Genomic DNA, 16,297 nt, shown 5'->3' with positions numbered 1-16,297 from the left:
ATTTTTACAACATAGAATGCTTCGATAAAAAAACAATGTCGAACGCTTCTAATCCCACATTGCTCTTTCTTTTTTAACTGCTCTAGCTATTTGTTGCATAATTCTCAGTTGTGCATTTCTCTTGAGATTGGTCCTTCACAGTTAGAAGCTCCAATGTTCTGGCCATCCAGTGAGTCTGAAAATGTCACGTTTCTCCTCTCTGTTGGGAGAAAATGCACCCTTTTTTCTGAACAATGTTATTGATTTTATAATGTTGGATAAATGGCTTTCATGTCTTCCTGGTCAATTTGGCTGCATATACATTGTTACCTACGATCCATACAATAAATGTTCTCTCCAACAATACGTGCAACAAGAACACTTTTTTCAACAGTAGAGGACTCAAAAACCAAGACGGCACAGATTTAAGAGATAGAAGATGAAGAGGGGAATTGAGTGAAACTTTTTCACTCAGAGGGCTGTGGGAGTCTGGAACTCACTGCCTGAATGAGTAGCATTTAAGAAGTGTTTAGATATTCAGATGGGTGGCACTGCTGCCTCATGGCGCTGAGGACCCGGGTTCGATCCCGGCCCCGGGTCACCTACCGTGTGGAGTTTGCACATTCTCCCCATGTCTGCGTGGGTTTCACCACCACAACCCAAAGATGTCCATGTAGGTGGATTGGCCAAGCTAAATTGTCCCTTAATTGGAAAAAAAGAATTGGGTACTCTAAATTGGATTTTTAAAGAAAGATATTCACTTGCACGGCCGTAACCTCCAGGGCTATGGGCCAAGGGCTGGAAAATGGGATTAGTGTAGTCTGATCTTTGGTGACCGGCATGGACAAGATAGGCTGAATGGCCTCCTTCTGTGATTTAAATGTCTGTAAATCTGTAATATTTTTATGGAGGGTGGCGGATGAAGGTTAGATTAAATGTATTTTTCCCACTGTATAGCATGATACTTTAATGGATCTATGAATGAGAACAGTGTACACAGGTCAAGGGACTCATTTAAAAATCAAGATAAAACAGGGTAATCAGAATATACTGTGTGCTTTTATTGAGATGAGTTCTTATTGCTTTTATGAATTAACACCAAGCTAGGGAAAACAAATTCATTTCGCATTTTGTTCTTTTTCTTAGCGCCAGTTGGCAAAAAATATTAAATTTGGCCAGCCCCCACCGTCTATTATTGGGAACAGAATGGAAGATACTGGAAAGAATTCGGAGGTCGATGGGTTTCTCCAAAGTCCATTGGAACAATCCGTCCTGCAGGAAACTCAATTATCAGGCTCAACACTCAAGGTGAGGGTTCAATTAGCCACTAAATTTTATCTGTAGATCGAACAATTTGTATAAAGTAAATTCAGAGTTTCATTTTCAAAAGTAGGGCTGGACAATTGGCTGGGTGCTGTATCATTGTCATTTCTCCCATTGAAATTGGCGATTTGTGTGCCCGCAGCCTCACAGCACCAAGGGACTGATAGTCTGGTGGCAGATGTGTCATTAAAAGCCCACAAAGATACATTGGAATTGGAGAGCTTCCCATGTTGGGACTGGAGCAATGAACCAAAGTCAAAAGATGTATCTTGTGGAAGGAGAAATCTCAGTGAAGGATGTGTACAGCTGTGGACAGTTAACAAACTCAGGCTCTTCAGGTTTTAGGGCGCACGTGGTCCACAATAAATAATTTGTGACATTTTGCCATTTGTCTAGAAGCATATGATAAAAGTGCATTTTTGTTTATATAAATGGCTTCACTGCATTTTCTTGGAGACAAAGCCGCTTTAGCAATATATGATTGGGGAATAATTGATTGAAGGGGAGGCAGTGGCATAGTGGTATTGTCACTGGACTGATCATCCAGCATAATGATCTGAGGACCTGGTTCAAATCCTGCCACGGTGAAGGGTGAAATTTGAATTCAATAAAAAATCTGGAAGTAAAAGACTAATGTTGACCATGAAACCATTGGTTTTTTTAAAGTAAATTTAGAGTACCCAATTCATTTTTCCAATTAAGGGGCAATTTAGCGTGGCCAATCCACCTAGCCTGCACATCTTTGGGCTGTGGGGGCGAAACTCATGCAAACACGGGGAGAATGTGCAAACTCCACATGGATAGTGACCCAGAGCCAGGATCGAACCTGGGATCTCGGCGCCGTGAGACTGCAGTGCTAACTCAATGCGCCACTGTGCTGCCCAATTAAACCATTGTTGATCGTTGTAAAAACCCATCTGGTTCCCCAATGTCCTTTACGGAGGGAAATCTGCCACCAGTACCTGGTCTGGCTTACATGTGACTCCAAGGGCGTGATTCAGCAGAAAGAATTGTAAGTCCGTCTTTGGCGGGGTGTTACTCGACAGCTGCAGCGCCAAGATTCACTTTGCTATCCAGCGGCACGTTACCATTTTTTGGGCCTTGGGGAGTTTCTCCCCATCAAGGTCAGACTTAGGCAATTTGCCTGCACTGGCGAACTCAGCTTAGCTCGCCAGTAGGACTGGCTCCTTGCAGATCGGGGCACCATTTTGAATGGCTGCTCCAATCTCTACACCACCCCTCTCAGGCCGCTCCCCCCCCCCACACTTTCAAGACCCATCCTTCACTCCTCCAACCTTTTATTGTCTCCTTGAACCCCCGTCACTTCCTCCCCCTCATGGGCAAGGTCCGCGAGGGCCCAACTCCTAGCAGTGCCAACCTGGCACCTGGGCACCTTGGCACTGCCAGCTTGGCCCCCTGGCAGTGCCACCCATGCACTCTGGCAGTGCGCCCCTATCCACAGCAATGTGATTGACTGTTAACTATCTCCTCAAAGGAAATTAGAGATGGGCAATAAATGCTGCCAGCAACACCCACATCTGATGAATGAATTCAAAATTGACATTGCAAAGTCCCACACAGTGGCCAGGATTTTCTGCTCCCGTTAGTGTGGGGCAAGTTCGGCAACAGGAGCAGAGGACGATAGCTTTCCATGATTGTCCCTTTCCTCCATAGTGGCATGATGCCAGAGCGGCACATATCACGGTTGATTCAAAAGGGGTGCACCTGTCGAGCACCCCTCCAAGGGGAGTTCAGTCTGTGGAGTGACTCCACCTATTCAGCAGGGAGAGGAGGTGTTGGGGTTTGACTCGGGGCTGACCAGGCTTGATTCGGGGGGGAGCTGGTTTGACTCGAGGGTACTGGGCTTGACACAGGAGTGACCAGACCTGGCTTTGGGTAACCAGGCCTGAATCGGTAGTGTCAGAGTTTCAATCAGGGGTGAGCAGCCTTTGACTCATGGGAGACTGGGGTAAAACTGGAAGGTTGTTGGGGAGCCTGACTCCAGGGTATCAGTGGGCTTGACCCCAGGGTACCGAGGGACCTAGTTGTGGTCATCTGCTGCGCTCTGAACAACCTGGTGCTGCAACGGTTGGAGGAATTACTTGAGGAAGAGATGGAGGAGCGGCACGTTTCCTCTGATGAAGAGGACATCGAAAGAGATAAAGCTGAGGAAGTCCTTCAGGAAGAGGATATCGGCCATGAAGCAATGTCGATATCTAGACGAGACTGACAAGCTCGGGAAGAGCTAATATCCACTAGATTCATGGAGAGTGATGAAGACATCCAGTGACGGCATCCCATTATCTTCACATGCTTTCCGCGAATACTGCGCTCCTGTCTGGCTGATGGCAGCACACGCCATCTGTGATAAGACTCCTGTCATGGGGACACAGTGGATACATTGCAGGAGAATGCTGGTGACTTGCAGTGAAGACAGTCCATAGATCCTCAAAGAGCTTTCATGAATGTCTGCCTCCTGTCTGGCTGGTGGTCTCGGGTCATATCACTGCGAAGCAGTGGAGAAAGTTTTGTTGTTGAAAACTCACCAGTATTCTTAGAATTCCCCCACTCCCAAAAAGGATCGATATTCTAAATGGTGAACAGGGATTATCTCTCCCTGACTCCGATGCAGGTTTCGGTGAGTGCTATTCAGGTCAAACTATATTTTCAAGTTATCCCCCGGTATAACCCATACCTTCACCGAAGATTTCATCTACTTACCATTTACCAGGGGCTGTTTAGCACAGAGCTAAATCGCTGGCTTTGAAAGCAGACCAAGCAGGCCAGCAGCATGGTTCAATTCCTGTAACAGCCTCCCCGAACAGGTGCCGGAATGTGGCGACTAGGGGCTTTTCACAGTAACTTCATTGAAGCCTACTCGTGACAATAAGCAATTTTCATTTTCTTAGTAGCAGCGATCCTGGGTCCAGCATTGCTAAGTAAGTAAAATAGACTTAGGAATAAACCACTGTTTCAGGTTAAATTAAGTTATTTTATTGTTATATATTTTTTTAAAGCTGCAATCACTTTCTTTACAGAAAGGTAAAAAATATCTTGCTTCTGGATCCTTCTGGTTGGTTGAAGGGATCTTCAGGCCCAACTTGACAATCAATCTTCTTTAAAGTCTGTTCTTCTTTAGACGTATTTGCTGGTTAGCTCGGTTGCTATGTCTTGTCGATCCCATGTACTAAGCTATGAGAGCTGGCTCTGCTGGCTATCTCTGAGCTGACTCTGCCTCCTCTTTAAATTCCAGTCTTCCTTAGATGTATTAGCTGTTTTAGCTCGGCTGCTATGTCTTATCTTTCCCATGACCGAGCTGGCTGTAAGCTGACTCTGCTTGCTTCTCTTGTTCCTTCTCTCCTTCTCTCTGAGTTCTAGTTCTGGTAGTTCCTGCTCTGGGGCGAAATTCTCCCCTACCCGGCGGGGCGGGGGGTCCCGGCGTAGCGGAGTGGCGCCAACAACTCCGGCGTCGGGCCTCCCCAAAGGTGCGGAATTTTCTGCACCTTTAGGGGCTAGGCCCGTGCCGGAGTGGCTCCCGCTCCGCGCGGCCGGTGTGAACGGCCTTTGGCGCCACGCCGATCGGCGCGGGGCTGGCCAAAAGGCCTTCGCCTGTCGGCGTGAGTCCACGCATGCGCTGGAGCATCAGCGGCCGCTGACGTCACCACCGGCGCATGCGGTGGTGGGCCCCGATCGTGGGCCAGGCCACTGTGGGGGCACCCCCCCGGGGTTCGATTGCCACGCGCCCCCCCCCCCAAGACACCGGGGCCCACTCGCGCCACCTGCTCCCGCCGGCACAGAGGTGGTTTAAACCACATCGGCGGGAGAGGCCTGACAGCGGCGGGACTTCGGCCCATCGCGGGCCAGAGAATCACCGCAGGGGGCCCGTCGACCGGCGGGGTGTGATTCCCGTCCCCGCTGATTCCCGGGTGGCAGAGAATTCCGGCCACGGCGGGGGCGGGATTTACGCCGGCCCCGGGCGATTCCCCGACCCTGCGGGGGGTCAGAGAATTCCGCCCCGGTCATGGGTTTATATTCTCTTTCTAACAGTTATTAAGTTTTTATGACCTTATTGTAAAGTAACTTATTTCACTTTGATTGTAAAAAGTATCTTTGATCTAAACATTCTAATACAACTAAGTATTCATTTTGACATGACCTCGCCTCTCAGGTCTCTGATTACATTGTTTCCTTTGTGATGTTCAAAGTTCCTTTGTGATATTCAAAAATGCTTTGGTTTCAAGAGGTGTTACTTTTAATTCCTGTCATTTCTATAGTTTTATTTTCCAATTGTGTCCCCAGCTCATAACTTTGACTTTGATTTTGCCTCTAAATTATGTTTCTCGTAGACAGGATATCTCCAATTTTCTTTAATTTACCTGATATCGGCAGAACTTCACACTTAGAATTGTCAGCAAATTCAACTGAACCTCATCCTTTCCTTTCCAGCTGTTTACTACGAGAGTTAATTTCAATGAAGGTGTGAAACATTGCTTTTAGCTGTATGCTAAAATCCACTTGGTTATAACTTGAAAGACCTGCCTGTTTTAAACATTCGTCACCTAATTCAACTGAAACCTTCATCCATGCTTTTCCAGATGCTTACTAAGATAGTTACTTTCAATTAAGGTGTGAGCCATTGTTTTTAGCTTCATACAAAAATCCTGTTTGTTTGTTTGGGAGAAGGAATCTGCATTTTATTATCCTGCTCTTTGCAGCTGCTGTTAACCCTTCGTGAGATCTTTCCCTGTATCCTCTCATGTTTCTCTCAGACCAGATATTGCCAGACTTCCATGTTTCAAATGACACATCTTTCCATATTTTCAATAACAGTTTAACCTCTCCTGATTTATCATCGTCCTCAGTGAGCTGTATCTTTGAGGTTCAGTGTCACCAGAGGTTGAGGCAGATGGGTTGGAGGGGCCAGCCACATCTCAAAATGTGCAGAGAGCACACATAGACATTTACTGCAAAGAATGACGCTAGCCCTATACTTTGTGGGAGATATCCTCATTCCCTACGAGATACCGACATGACTGATGTGTTCAGTCACTATGAAGGGATGTCACCAATGTGCTGGGAACCTGGTACAAAGCACAATGGGAGGAAGACCAGGTCCTGAACATCCTGTCTTTCCTGGTGCAAGAGTCCAATTTTAAGAACGGGACTACAGGAACACAGCTAATCAGAACAAGGAGCTGTAGAAAGGATGCAATAAGTGAGAGTTTATTTACAGAGGTGGACGCCATCTACAAGTGCTTTATACTCGTACCCATGCTGTGAAAATAGAGCGTCTTAACCTTTCTAACCCTGCCTCTATATATTGATGCATCGCCAATATCCACAGCAGAGGTGGAGGTAGCCTGCTGTCAGCCCAGCCCTGTTACCTGTGATTACCTGGGAGGACTTCCTCTGGAGGACCGAGACCTAGTCCTGTTTTGGGGTCCTGTTGTGTGAAAGTGCCAGCCTCCTCGGTCTGTGGGGCTAGAGCTGAAACGGTCACAGCAAGCAGGGCTCCAGGTGGGCAGGGGACTCCCGGAGTCACATGGGTATACACCAGCTGCTCCACCAGGTACTTGTGGAGCTCTATGGAGTGCATGTCCAGCAGCAGAAAAGTTGAAAGGTCTGACACCAAGGTCTCCATGGCGGCCTCCACCCTAGTTTTGTTGACCTCTTTGATTTGAAGTGTCGGCATAATCATCTCAGATAGAAAGAGGAAGGACTCCTCCATTCTATCTCTCAATCCCAGGAGTGCAGTTCCTTCCTGACATTCCTGACTTTGCCTTTGGAGCTCCAGAGACAGGCCATTTGACTGGGACTCAACAGGTTAATGGCTTCCAGCGGTCCTCTGAGTACTGGCACCCCTAAGCATTCCTGGCCCCGCCTGTTGTGGATCTGGAAGTGTGATGTGCTCGTCAGAGTGTGACCCCGAGGCTGTCCTAAAACGAGTCCCATGAGGTGTGTGTCTCTGCACTGGTGGAGGGTGAGTGCTGTGATGGTCCTTCAAACTCTGGGTCTCAGAAATCAAGGTCCATACTGCTATCAGAGTTGGTGTCTCAGACCTGGCTGGTGGAGCCCCCGGCTGCTTCCCAAATGTGCCTGTGAAAGAAAGGAGAGCATGACAGGGGCCTTGAGAAATAGGAGACATGTCTCACATCAGTGTTATCAGAGGGAAGATACAGTTCTGGATTTGGCTTATCGCCGTCAACCTCACCATCGGCACAGGAGCAGTTGACATTTTTATGGACCAGGGTTTAGAAAACTCCAAATTGTATCATGGAGTTCACCTAACCGACAACTGTTTATCGATTTTGGTTATGAAGAACACAAGGGCCTGCCTTTCAGGTGTTATTCAACAGAGGCCTTGAGCACTTTTAAACAAAAACAAGCTTTATTCTACAAATGTAGTTAACATTTTAATAAACACACACAGTAAGCATTTTTATCAACTACCAACATAAATACCCCACACAGCAACAGTGCTCTATTTATAACCCTTGATAAATTTCCCCTTTAGTAACAAGATTCCATAAAGCAGGAAAGCCTTTTCAAAGGTGTGGCTCAGCATATGGCACTCTTACGGTCTTTAGGACCAGCATATGGATGCTCTTATTTTCTTTTCAAAACATTAAGTTTGAATTCTTTCCAGAAAGCTGTTAAGCATTAATGATTGGGGCAACATATTTAAAGGACGCCACGCCGCTCACCAGCCAAACTTCCCTGGTCAACAGCAAGTTTGGCTGCAAAGAAATCCGCACCCAAGTTCTCAAACGCCTCCTTGGACAGACTCCGGGATTCAGTGGAGGTGCCAGGTTATGTTCCATACCCACACACAGGGAAGAAACCAAACAGTAAGGGCACCAACCCAGCATGGGAGATGGTGCCAGCGGTGGACAGCACTAATTCCTGCAGAGGAGGACAGACCTTCAGTGCTGGGAAAGGATGACTGATCTCCTCCATTATGTCAATCTTCTCATCACTCTCAATTCATTCACACACACACCCATTGCATATCCACAGGATCTCACTCACTGCCAGCTCAATGGACACCACCACTCACTCTCTCATGTACATCTTCATCTCCCCTGTGGGCCATCTCCTCATCACCCCACTGCTCCTACTCACCATCCACACATGGCAGACATCCTCATCATCTTTCCTGGCTCGTGTCCTGCTTGCACTCTCTCCATTTGTTTTCATTCAGGACAAGTTGGCTCACAATAGGGGGGATGGATTCCAGACAGGCAGACAGATACCTGAGCTTAAAGTGCTCACTGATTTGGAGGAGAGAGTCCACCAGCTAGCATGGAAGGACGTTGTCACGGGAGTGTCCCTTTAAGAAATGTTTTGTCTTATCACATGGCTTCAGTGATGTCATTGTGTGGGTGGAGCTGGGCTGTGGCTCTGGGTTTTACTTTTGTTTTTGAGCCGGGAGCTGTTTTTTGGCTCTGAGTTTTTCTGCTTTCGTTTTCACATTTTGGATGCTGGATTCAGGCAGAGATGTCTTTTCTTGTCTCTCTCTCTCTCTGCATGTTAAAAGGTAATTCCAGATCACATGATAACTTGAAAAGAAATAACTTCCGTTAGGTGGCTGGTGAGCGGTTGGTTGGTTTCTTCCCTGTGTGGGGGTATAGAACATTACGTTGCACCTCCACTGCATCCAGGAGTCTGTCCAAGGAGGCGTTTGAGAACTTGGGTGCTGGGTGCGGATTTCTTTGCAGCCAACCTTGCTGTTGACCAGGAACATTTGGCTGCTGAGCGGTGTGGCGTCCTTTAAATATGGTGCTCCGATCATTAATGCACTGAGTTGATGGCCTTTCCGCCAGCGATTCGGCACAGAACCCTTGGCTGAAAGTTTTTGGTATTAACTGCCACACAATATGGCAGGTAAAGCCACCATTGCTGTCAGTCGGCTCAAGGCCTCTTTTCCCACCCCCCATTGGCCTTTGGTGATTTCCTGGAAAATCACACCCATTGTCTATTTTATTTCAGCACTTTTAATGGATTGCCATATTAAATAAGTGAACAATGTAACTTTTAGAAAATTAACCTTCCAACCACCTATAATAGGTTAGATCAGGGGTGGGCAAACTACGGCCCGCGGGCCGCATGCGGCCCGCCAAAGGTATTTCTGCGGCCCACCAAGTCATTAAAAAAAAAAAAAATTTTTTTTTAAAAAAAACTTTTTTTTTTTTTTTTTAAATTTTTTTTTAAAGGTTAATGGGTGGGGGGGCTGTTGGGTTACTTACTGGCATAGGGTGGATACGTTGACTTGAGTAGGGTGATCATTGCTTGGCACAACGTCGAGGGCCGAAGGGCCTGTTCTGTGCTGTACTGTTCTATGTTCTATATGAGGCGCCCAGAATCATAACCGGGTGAAGTAATTATTTTACTTAATATACTATGCGGCCCTTTGTGAATTGTGAATTTCTGAATGCGGCCCTTGCACGGAAAAGTTTGCCCACCCCTGGGTTAGATGCATGCGACTTACTAACAGCAGTTTCTCTTGGTCTTGAGACTACAATAAAACATGGAGAAAAACAGAGGTCTTGCTTTTCACGCCTGAGACAGTGCAGGTTGGGAACTTTCCCAGCTCGCGATACCTACATCAGGATAAACTCCCTCAATAAGAACATTTGAACACAGGAACAAATGAATTAGGAGCAGGAGTAGGCCACTCGGCCCCTTCAACCTGTTCCACTTATTACAATCTCAGACCAGACCCCAACAGTGGCTAGGATATTGAACAGAAACCCCACTATTTTATTTTAATTTTGTAAGACATTATACTCCAGTTGCCAGTTCTTTGCCTACTCACTTAACTTATCTATATGCCTCTGTAGCTACCTTATGCCCTCCCTACATTTTACTATTGTACCTATCTCTGTGTCATCAGCAAAGTTAACATGCCTTCAGTCCCTTCCTCCAAGTCATTTGTATAAATTGTAAAAGGTTGTGGCTCCTGCACTGATCCCTGTGGCACATCACTTATTACATCTTGCCAACCAGAAAAAGATCCATTTATGCCTACCCTATTTCCTGTTAGCTGACCAATCTTCTATGCATGCCAATATGTTACCTCTACACCATTGGTTTCATTTTTTAACAATAACCTTCAAAATTATTTATGTCCACTCTTGGCCCTCGCTGCCCTTTTACATTACTACCATCCCAGTCTGTATTTCAATAATTAAAGTCCGAAAAACCCACGTTGCAAGAAACTGCCGTTTGTTACACTCTTGGGCCTGGATTTACGTTGCAGTATGGAGATCTAACAGGCCTTTAAAAATGGTAGGTGGGACATGGATTTGTATATCCCACCCTCATTTCTGCTACAGAAAGGGCCTTTTCCTCACCGTGAGAGATAGGGAGAAACTGTTCCCCCTCATGAAAAGACAGAGAATGGAAGGCACAAAGTTAAAATAATTAGTAAAAGAAGCGGTATGAGAAGAAACTCTTTTTCACAGCACATGATGAGAGTTTGGACTGCACTGCCTGAGACTGTGCTGGAGTCAGCTTCAATTGAAACATATCTGAAAAGAAAGAATGTGCAGGGTTACAGATAGAAGATGGGGGAGAGGAATTAGGTGAGTTACTCGTTCAGAAAGCCAGTGCGAACAAGTTGGGCAAAACAATTCTGTGAATCTATGGTTCTGGGATTGTACCTGAGGCAGCCAGCACTAGTTCTGGTTACATTCAGGAAAACCGACCATAAACAGCATTCAATTAATTAAAAATGGTACTTACCATTGCTATTTCTGATCCTGAGATCTCTGACCTCATTCTCACCTATAATCTCCAGGAGAACCCATTTCTTGCACTTCAATCTCGCCCTCAAGCCCCGTCCAGACTGCCCAGCCTCATGCCAACAGAATTCCCGATCCCTGAATCTAGACTCCACCAAATTTGCTGTCTGACCACCGACATCCCGTCAATTGCAATCTGAGGCCAAACTGTTCCTCCTCCAGATACTCAATGACCGTACCCTGTTAATTAACCGAAAATTGGCACATAAACCTGTAGTGGTTCATACAGCTGCACCATCCATATGCTAATGAGGTTCCTTGGACCTTCCCATTTGGCCACTGGCAGTTTGTATTCATCAGAGTCATAGAATTTACAGTGCAGAAGTAGGCCATTCGGCCCATCAAGTCTGCACCAGCCCTTACAAAGAGCACCATACTCAAGCCCATGTCTCTACCCTATCCCTGTAACCCAGTAACCCCCACTTAACCTTTTTGGATACTAAGAGCAATTTAAAATGGTCAATCCACCTAACCTGCGCACATCTTTGGACTGTGGGAGGAAACCGGAGCACCCGGGGGAAATCCACACAGACACAGGGAGAACATGCAGACCCTGCACAGACAGTGACCCAAGGCGGGAATCGAACCTAACACCCTGGAGCTGTGATGCAACGGTGCTAACCACTATGCTACTGTGCTGCCCCACAGTATTCTGTGGCAGAGGTGCCCAAAAATGAGGGTTACTGAATTTTTAGTCAAGAATATGCAGACTGACAACTGATATCACAAATAGTGTAATCACAGAATAGTATGGATAACAAAACATTAGTTAATATGCAGATATACAACAAGCGTTTAAAAAGGCAAATGGAGTGTTGATTATTGTAAGGAGAAAGGAATATACAAGTTCGGGATGTTTGCTACAGTTTTACAGGGTGTCAGTGAGAACACACTGGAGTACTCTGTACAGTTTTGGTCTCCTTATTTAAGAAAGGATATAAATATTGTTAAGAGCAGTTCAGAGAAAGTTCACTCCATGATCATATAATCCCTACAGTGCAGAAGGAAGCCATTCGGCCAATCGAGTCTGCATCGACCCTCTGAAAGAGCACTCTACCTAGGCCACTTTGCTGCCCTATTCCCCGTAACCCCATCTAACCTTTGGACACTAAGGGACAATTTAGCATGGCCAATCCGCCTAACCTGTACATCTTTGGACTGTGGGAGGAAACCGGAGCACCTGGAGGAAACACACGCAGACACGGGGAGAATGTGCAAACTCCACATGGACAGTAACCCGAGGCCGGAATCGAACCCCAGTCCTTGGCGCTGTGAGGTAGCAGTGCTAGCTACTGTGCCATCTGGAAGGTTAACTTATGAGGAGAATTTGGACCAGCTGGGCCTGTATCCATTGGAGTTTAAAAGTGAGGGGTGATTTTCTTGAAACATACAAGTTTCGAAAGGGGCTTGGCATGGTGAATGCTCAAAGGATGTTTCTCCTTGTAGGAGAGGCCAGAGCTAGGAGACACAGTTAAGGTGGAGATGAGGGAATTTTTTTTGCTCTCAGAGGGTTGTAAATTTTTGGAACTCTCTTCCCCAGAGAGCTGTGGAGACAGGGTCATCGAATATTTTTAAGACAGAGGTAGATAAATTGTTGACTAACAAGGAGGTCAAAAGTTGTTGTGGTTAGGCGGGAATATGGAGTTGAGGTTACAATCAGATCCAGCCATGATCTTATTGAATGGCTGAGATGGTGGGGCATGGTTCCGGGGGAGGGGGCCTACTCCTGCTCCTTATTCGTATGTTCGTATTGACTGTAGGTTAAGCGCTGCAATACTGTTGAAGCATCCGTTAAAAATTCTTGTCATTAGACCTGGTTTGCATTTTTGGAATTAATCCTAATTCAATTTCTGTCATTTAGTGATTTTGACTGTATGGAATGATAGGGAAATAAGGTGAATTGAATATTGCTGCACAATTTAAAATCTAGCCTTTTAGATTAAATTGCAATTTTTTTCAAAAGTGCAAAGAACATTTTGTTACATTGTTTAATATCACCATTTTCCATTCAGACTTAAGCAGCTTTCGTGCAGCTTTCTATTTTAACTTCTGTAATTATTTTCACTTTTATAACCATCAGCATTTTTAAATTCACCCTTCCATTTCATTTGCCCTTCTTCAGTCCAATGACCCATCCGACCGGCTAAACTCCTTGTGTTTAGGTGGAACAGGAAGTGAAACAGAAGAGCAGGTAACAAGTTTAACATCACGTGAAAATGGTTGACCAATTTATTTACATCTTGGAAACTGGGAAATAAATGTGATAATGGAGTGCTGACAAAACTGCCGTCATTTTATAATACTTATAAATTTGGCTATCCAATATTTTAGTTAGAAATAGAATCATTGGATCATCAAAATCTAGTGCTTTGTTTGGCCCTTGTTCCGCCCTGTGACCAATCACTATTTGTCGATGTACTTTGTCAATTATTCTTTTTGTCTACTGTGTACATACTGTATATGTTCCCTTGGCCGCAGAAAAATACTTTTCACTGTACTTCGGTACACGTGACAGTAAATCAATCAATAAACGAACACACAAGTCAAGCACTGTGGCCTGAATTTTCGTTCCCGAATTGGCTAACCTGAGTCGGGCAATTTCCCAGCTCACCACATCTGCCTCGGGAAGAAGTGTCCTAAAATGGCATGATCGTCATTCCAGAAACGCTGATGCAGAATGGAGTTGTAAATTAAGGGTATTCACATAGCAAGGGTTCAGGGGGAGCTGGGGAAATAGTACCACCCATATTATGATGCAGAGTCACATGATAGTACAGTAGTAGTCTGGTAGAAGCAAGCACGACGAAAATGACTGAGTCAGAGCTATACCTTAGAGGTATGTCTAAAGTTATGTGTTATCAATTAATGTTCACAAGCCTCAAAACGTCTTTATGAGACTACTACAACCCTTACAATGAATCAGGCCTGCTTGGAAGTAGCTACATGGACTGCTAAGAGCCAAGGCGGTTGTTTAAAGGTCTACCTAAAGCTCTGATGAAGAGTCATATGGTCTAGACATTATAACTCTGTTTCTCTCTCACGGATCCTGCCAAACCTGCTGCGTTTTTTCAGCATTTTCTGTATTTATTTATTTATTTTATAGCTACAGCATCCGCAGTATTTTGCTTTTATTTTAGGCTCTCTGGCACTTTGTCCCGGTTGCTTGTTTAAAAATTAGGCCCGCTGACCTTAACCCTTCACCCCCTGTTCATCACGCCCACACATGCCGGCTCATGACCCACACCTGTCCCCAAGGCCCCTTATTGCCCACATGCAACTTAATGCCAACTCGAGCCAGCCCATGTCCCCACCAACCACCCTTTGCTCTTACACTGTCCATGACAACTCAACCAGTATCCACCACAGGAATCTTCAGGAGCCACACAGTGGTTAAATAAGGTTAAAAATATCTATTGCCGAGTTCCCCATAGAAATGAAGGGCGTGATTCTCCGACCCCCACGCCGGGTGGGAGAATTGTGGGAGTACCAGGCGATTCACGCCACGCCGCCCTGGCACCTGCACGCGATTCTCCCCCCCCCCCCCCCCCCCCAAAATGGCGTGTCGCATTTTGCGACAGGCCGTTCGGAGAATCGACGCTCCGGTCGAGCAGGATTCTCCGGCCCGGATGGGCCGAGCGGCCTGCCTAATCCGACCGGTTCACGCCGGCGCCAACCACACCTGGTCGCGGCCGGCGTGAACAGCGCGCGACCACTGCGTGTGGGGCCTGTGGAGGGCGGAGGGAGGATCGAGCACCAGTGGGGTGCTCAGGAGGGGCCTGGCCCGCGATCGGTGCCCACCGATCGTCGGGCCGGCGTCTCTGAAAGACGCACTCTTTTCCCTCTGCTGCTCCGCAAGATCAATCCTCCATGTCTTGCGGACGGCGGAGGGGAAGACAGCAACCGCGCGGTGGGAGAATAGGGGGCGAGGAGCGGACTCCGACGCCTGAGTGAAACACTCCGGTTTTCACTCCAGCGTCAGCACTTTGTCTCCTTTTGGGAGAATCGCGCCCAAAGACTCCCATTCATGAAAGTCCATGGAAAACATTTACATTCTCTTAACCAATTGATTCCTTATCAAAACAAACAGGCTTGTATGCATAGCTTCACATCAAAAACAACTGGTTCTTGAATCAGCTTTTTGATCTGTCAATGAAACTGAGCTTCAATCCATGATCCCCACCCCTCCACTGAAATAATGATAGATTGCAGAACATAGCCAAAGATTGACAATGCTATATTGACAGCACTTAAGGCTATCTCCACAAACATATTGGGCGTGATCTCTCAGCCTCATCGTGTCTGACTCAGGATGCGACGAAGCCGATAAATCTCGTAAGAGGCTTCTTGCGAGATTTACTGGCCTTGTCAAGCTTTACGCGATCTAACAAGATCTCGCGAGGCATCGCGATCTGGATCTTACCCACTTGAGGTCGGGATCCAGATTTGCATATTCTAATCAGTATCACTTGAATATATCTACACTGGATCTACCCGGAGCCCAGGATCAAACGGTTTCTCCTTGGAGGCCCCGAGCAGGCGCCATTTAGCACTGGTTTTAGCACTGGTTTCCACAATCATGGACCAGGCATACCAGCATTCGGGGGAGGGGGGTATACTAGAGGATCAGGGGCCCCTGGATGGCCAGGCTTTGGACAGGGTGGTAACTTGTCACCCCTAATTCACCTAGGCAATGTGCCACTGCCAGCCTGGCACCTGGGCACCTTGGCAATGCCTCCCTTGTAATGTCAGAGTGCTCAGGTGGCACTGCCAGGCTGGCAGGGGCACTGTCATAGTACCAGACTGGCTGTGCCATGATGTCCAGGTGGTATCTTGCCCATGCCCGGGATTGGGTCCGGGGGTGCCCTGCCCTTATGAGGTGGGGTGTGGGGGCTCGGTGACCCCCTAATTGGTGAGCTGGGCCGTTGGGCGGGTCAAGAGGCAACAGTTGACTGGGAGGGGGGGGGGGGGGGGGGGGGAGGTCTAGAGATCGGGGCGCTATTTTAAAATGGTGTCCTGATCTCTTTCTGCATTTGCGAGCAGAGCTTGAAAGTGCAGGTAATGAGTCTTAAGTGCAGCCTCAGATGGGCATTCCTCGCCAATACCCAGAAATGAGCAGAGTCCCCTTTAATAGAGCGCTTGTTCTTCACATTGCCAGCACTGGAAAACACCGGGCTGAATACCCCCGACACAGG

The 16,297-nt window shown here is 46.8% G+C and overlaps 1 protein-coding gene across 11 annotated transcripts in view; it reads left to right on the top strand.

The window, feature by feature from the left end:
- Window positions 1-16,297, top strand: part of cracd (capping protein inhibiting regulator of actin dynamics) — a 343,220-nt gene that overhangs the window by 270,181 nt on the left and 56,742 nt on the right. For 10 of the 11 annotated variants that reach the window (XM_038791140.1, XM_038791139.1, XM_038791145.1 and 7 more), the window contains 2 exons: window positions 1,126-1,287; window positions 13,228-13,296. In XM_038791140.1, the coding sequence (XP_038647068.1) occupies window positions 1,126-1,287; window positions 13,228-13,296 (231 nt within the window). The remainder of the gene's footprint in view (window positions 1-1,125; window positions 1,288-13,227; window positions 13,297-16,297) is intronic. The other variant, XM_038791137.1, reaches the window with a different exon arrangement.

Source organism: Scyliorhinus canicula, chromosome 3 (genome assembly GCF_902713615.1).
Source record: "Scyliorhinus canicula chromosome 3, sScyCan1.1, whole genome shotgun sequence".
NCBI classification, from domain to species: Eukaryota; Metazoa; Chordata; class Chondrichthyes; order Carcharhiniformes; family Scyliorhinidae; genus Scyliorhinus; species Scyliorhinus canicula.
The sequence above is the reverse complement of the archived record's forward strand: the minus strand, read 5'-3'. Positions and strand labels throughout refer to the sequence as shown.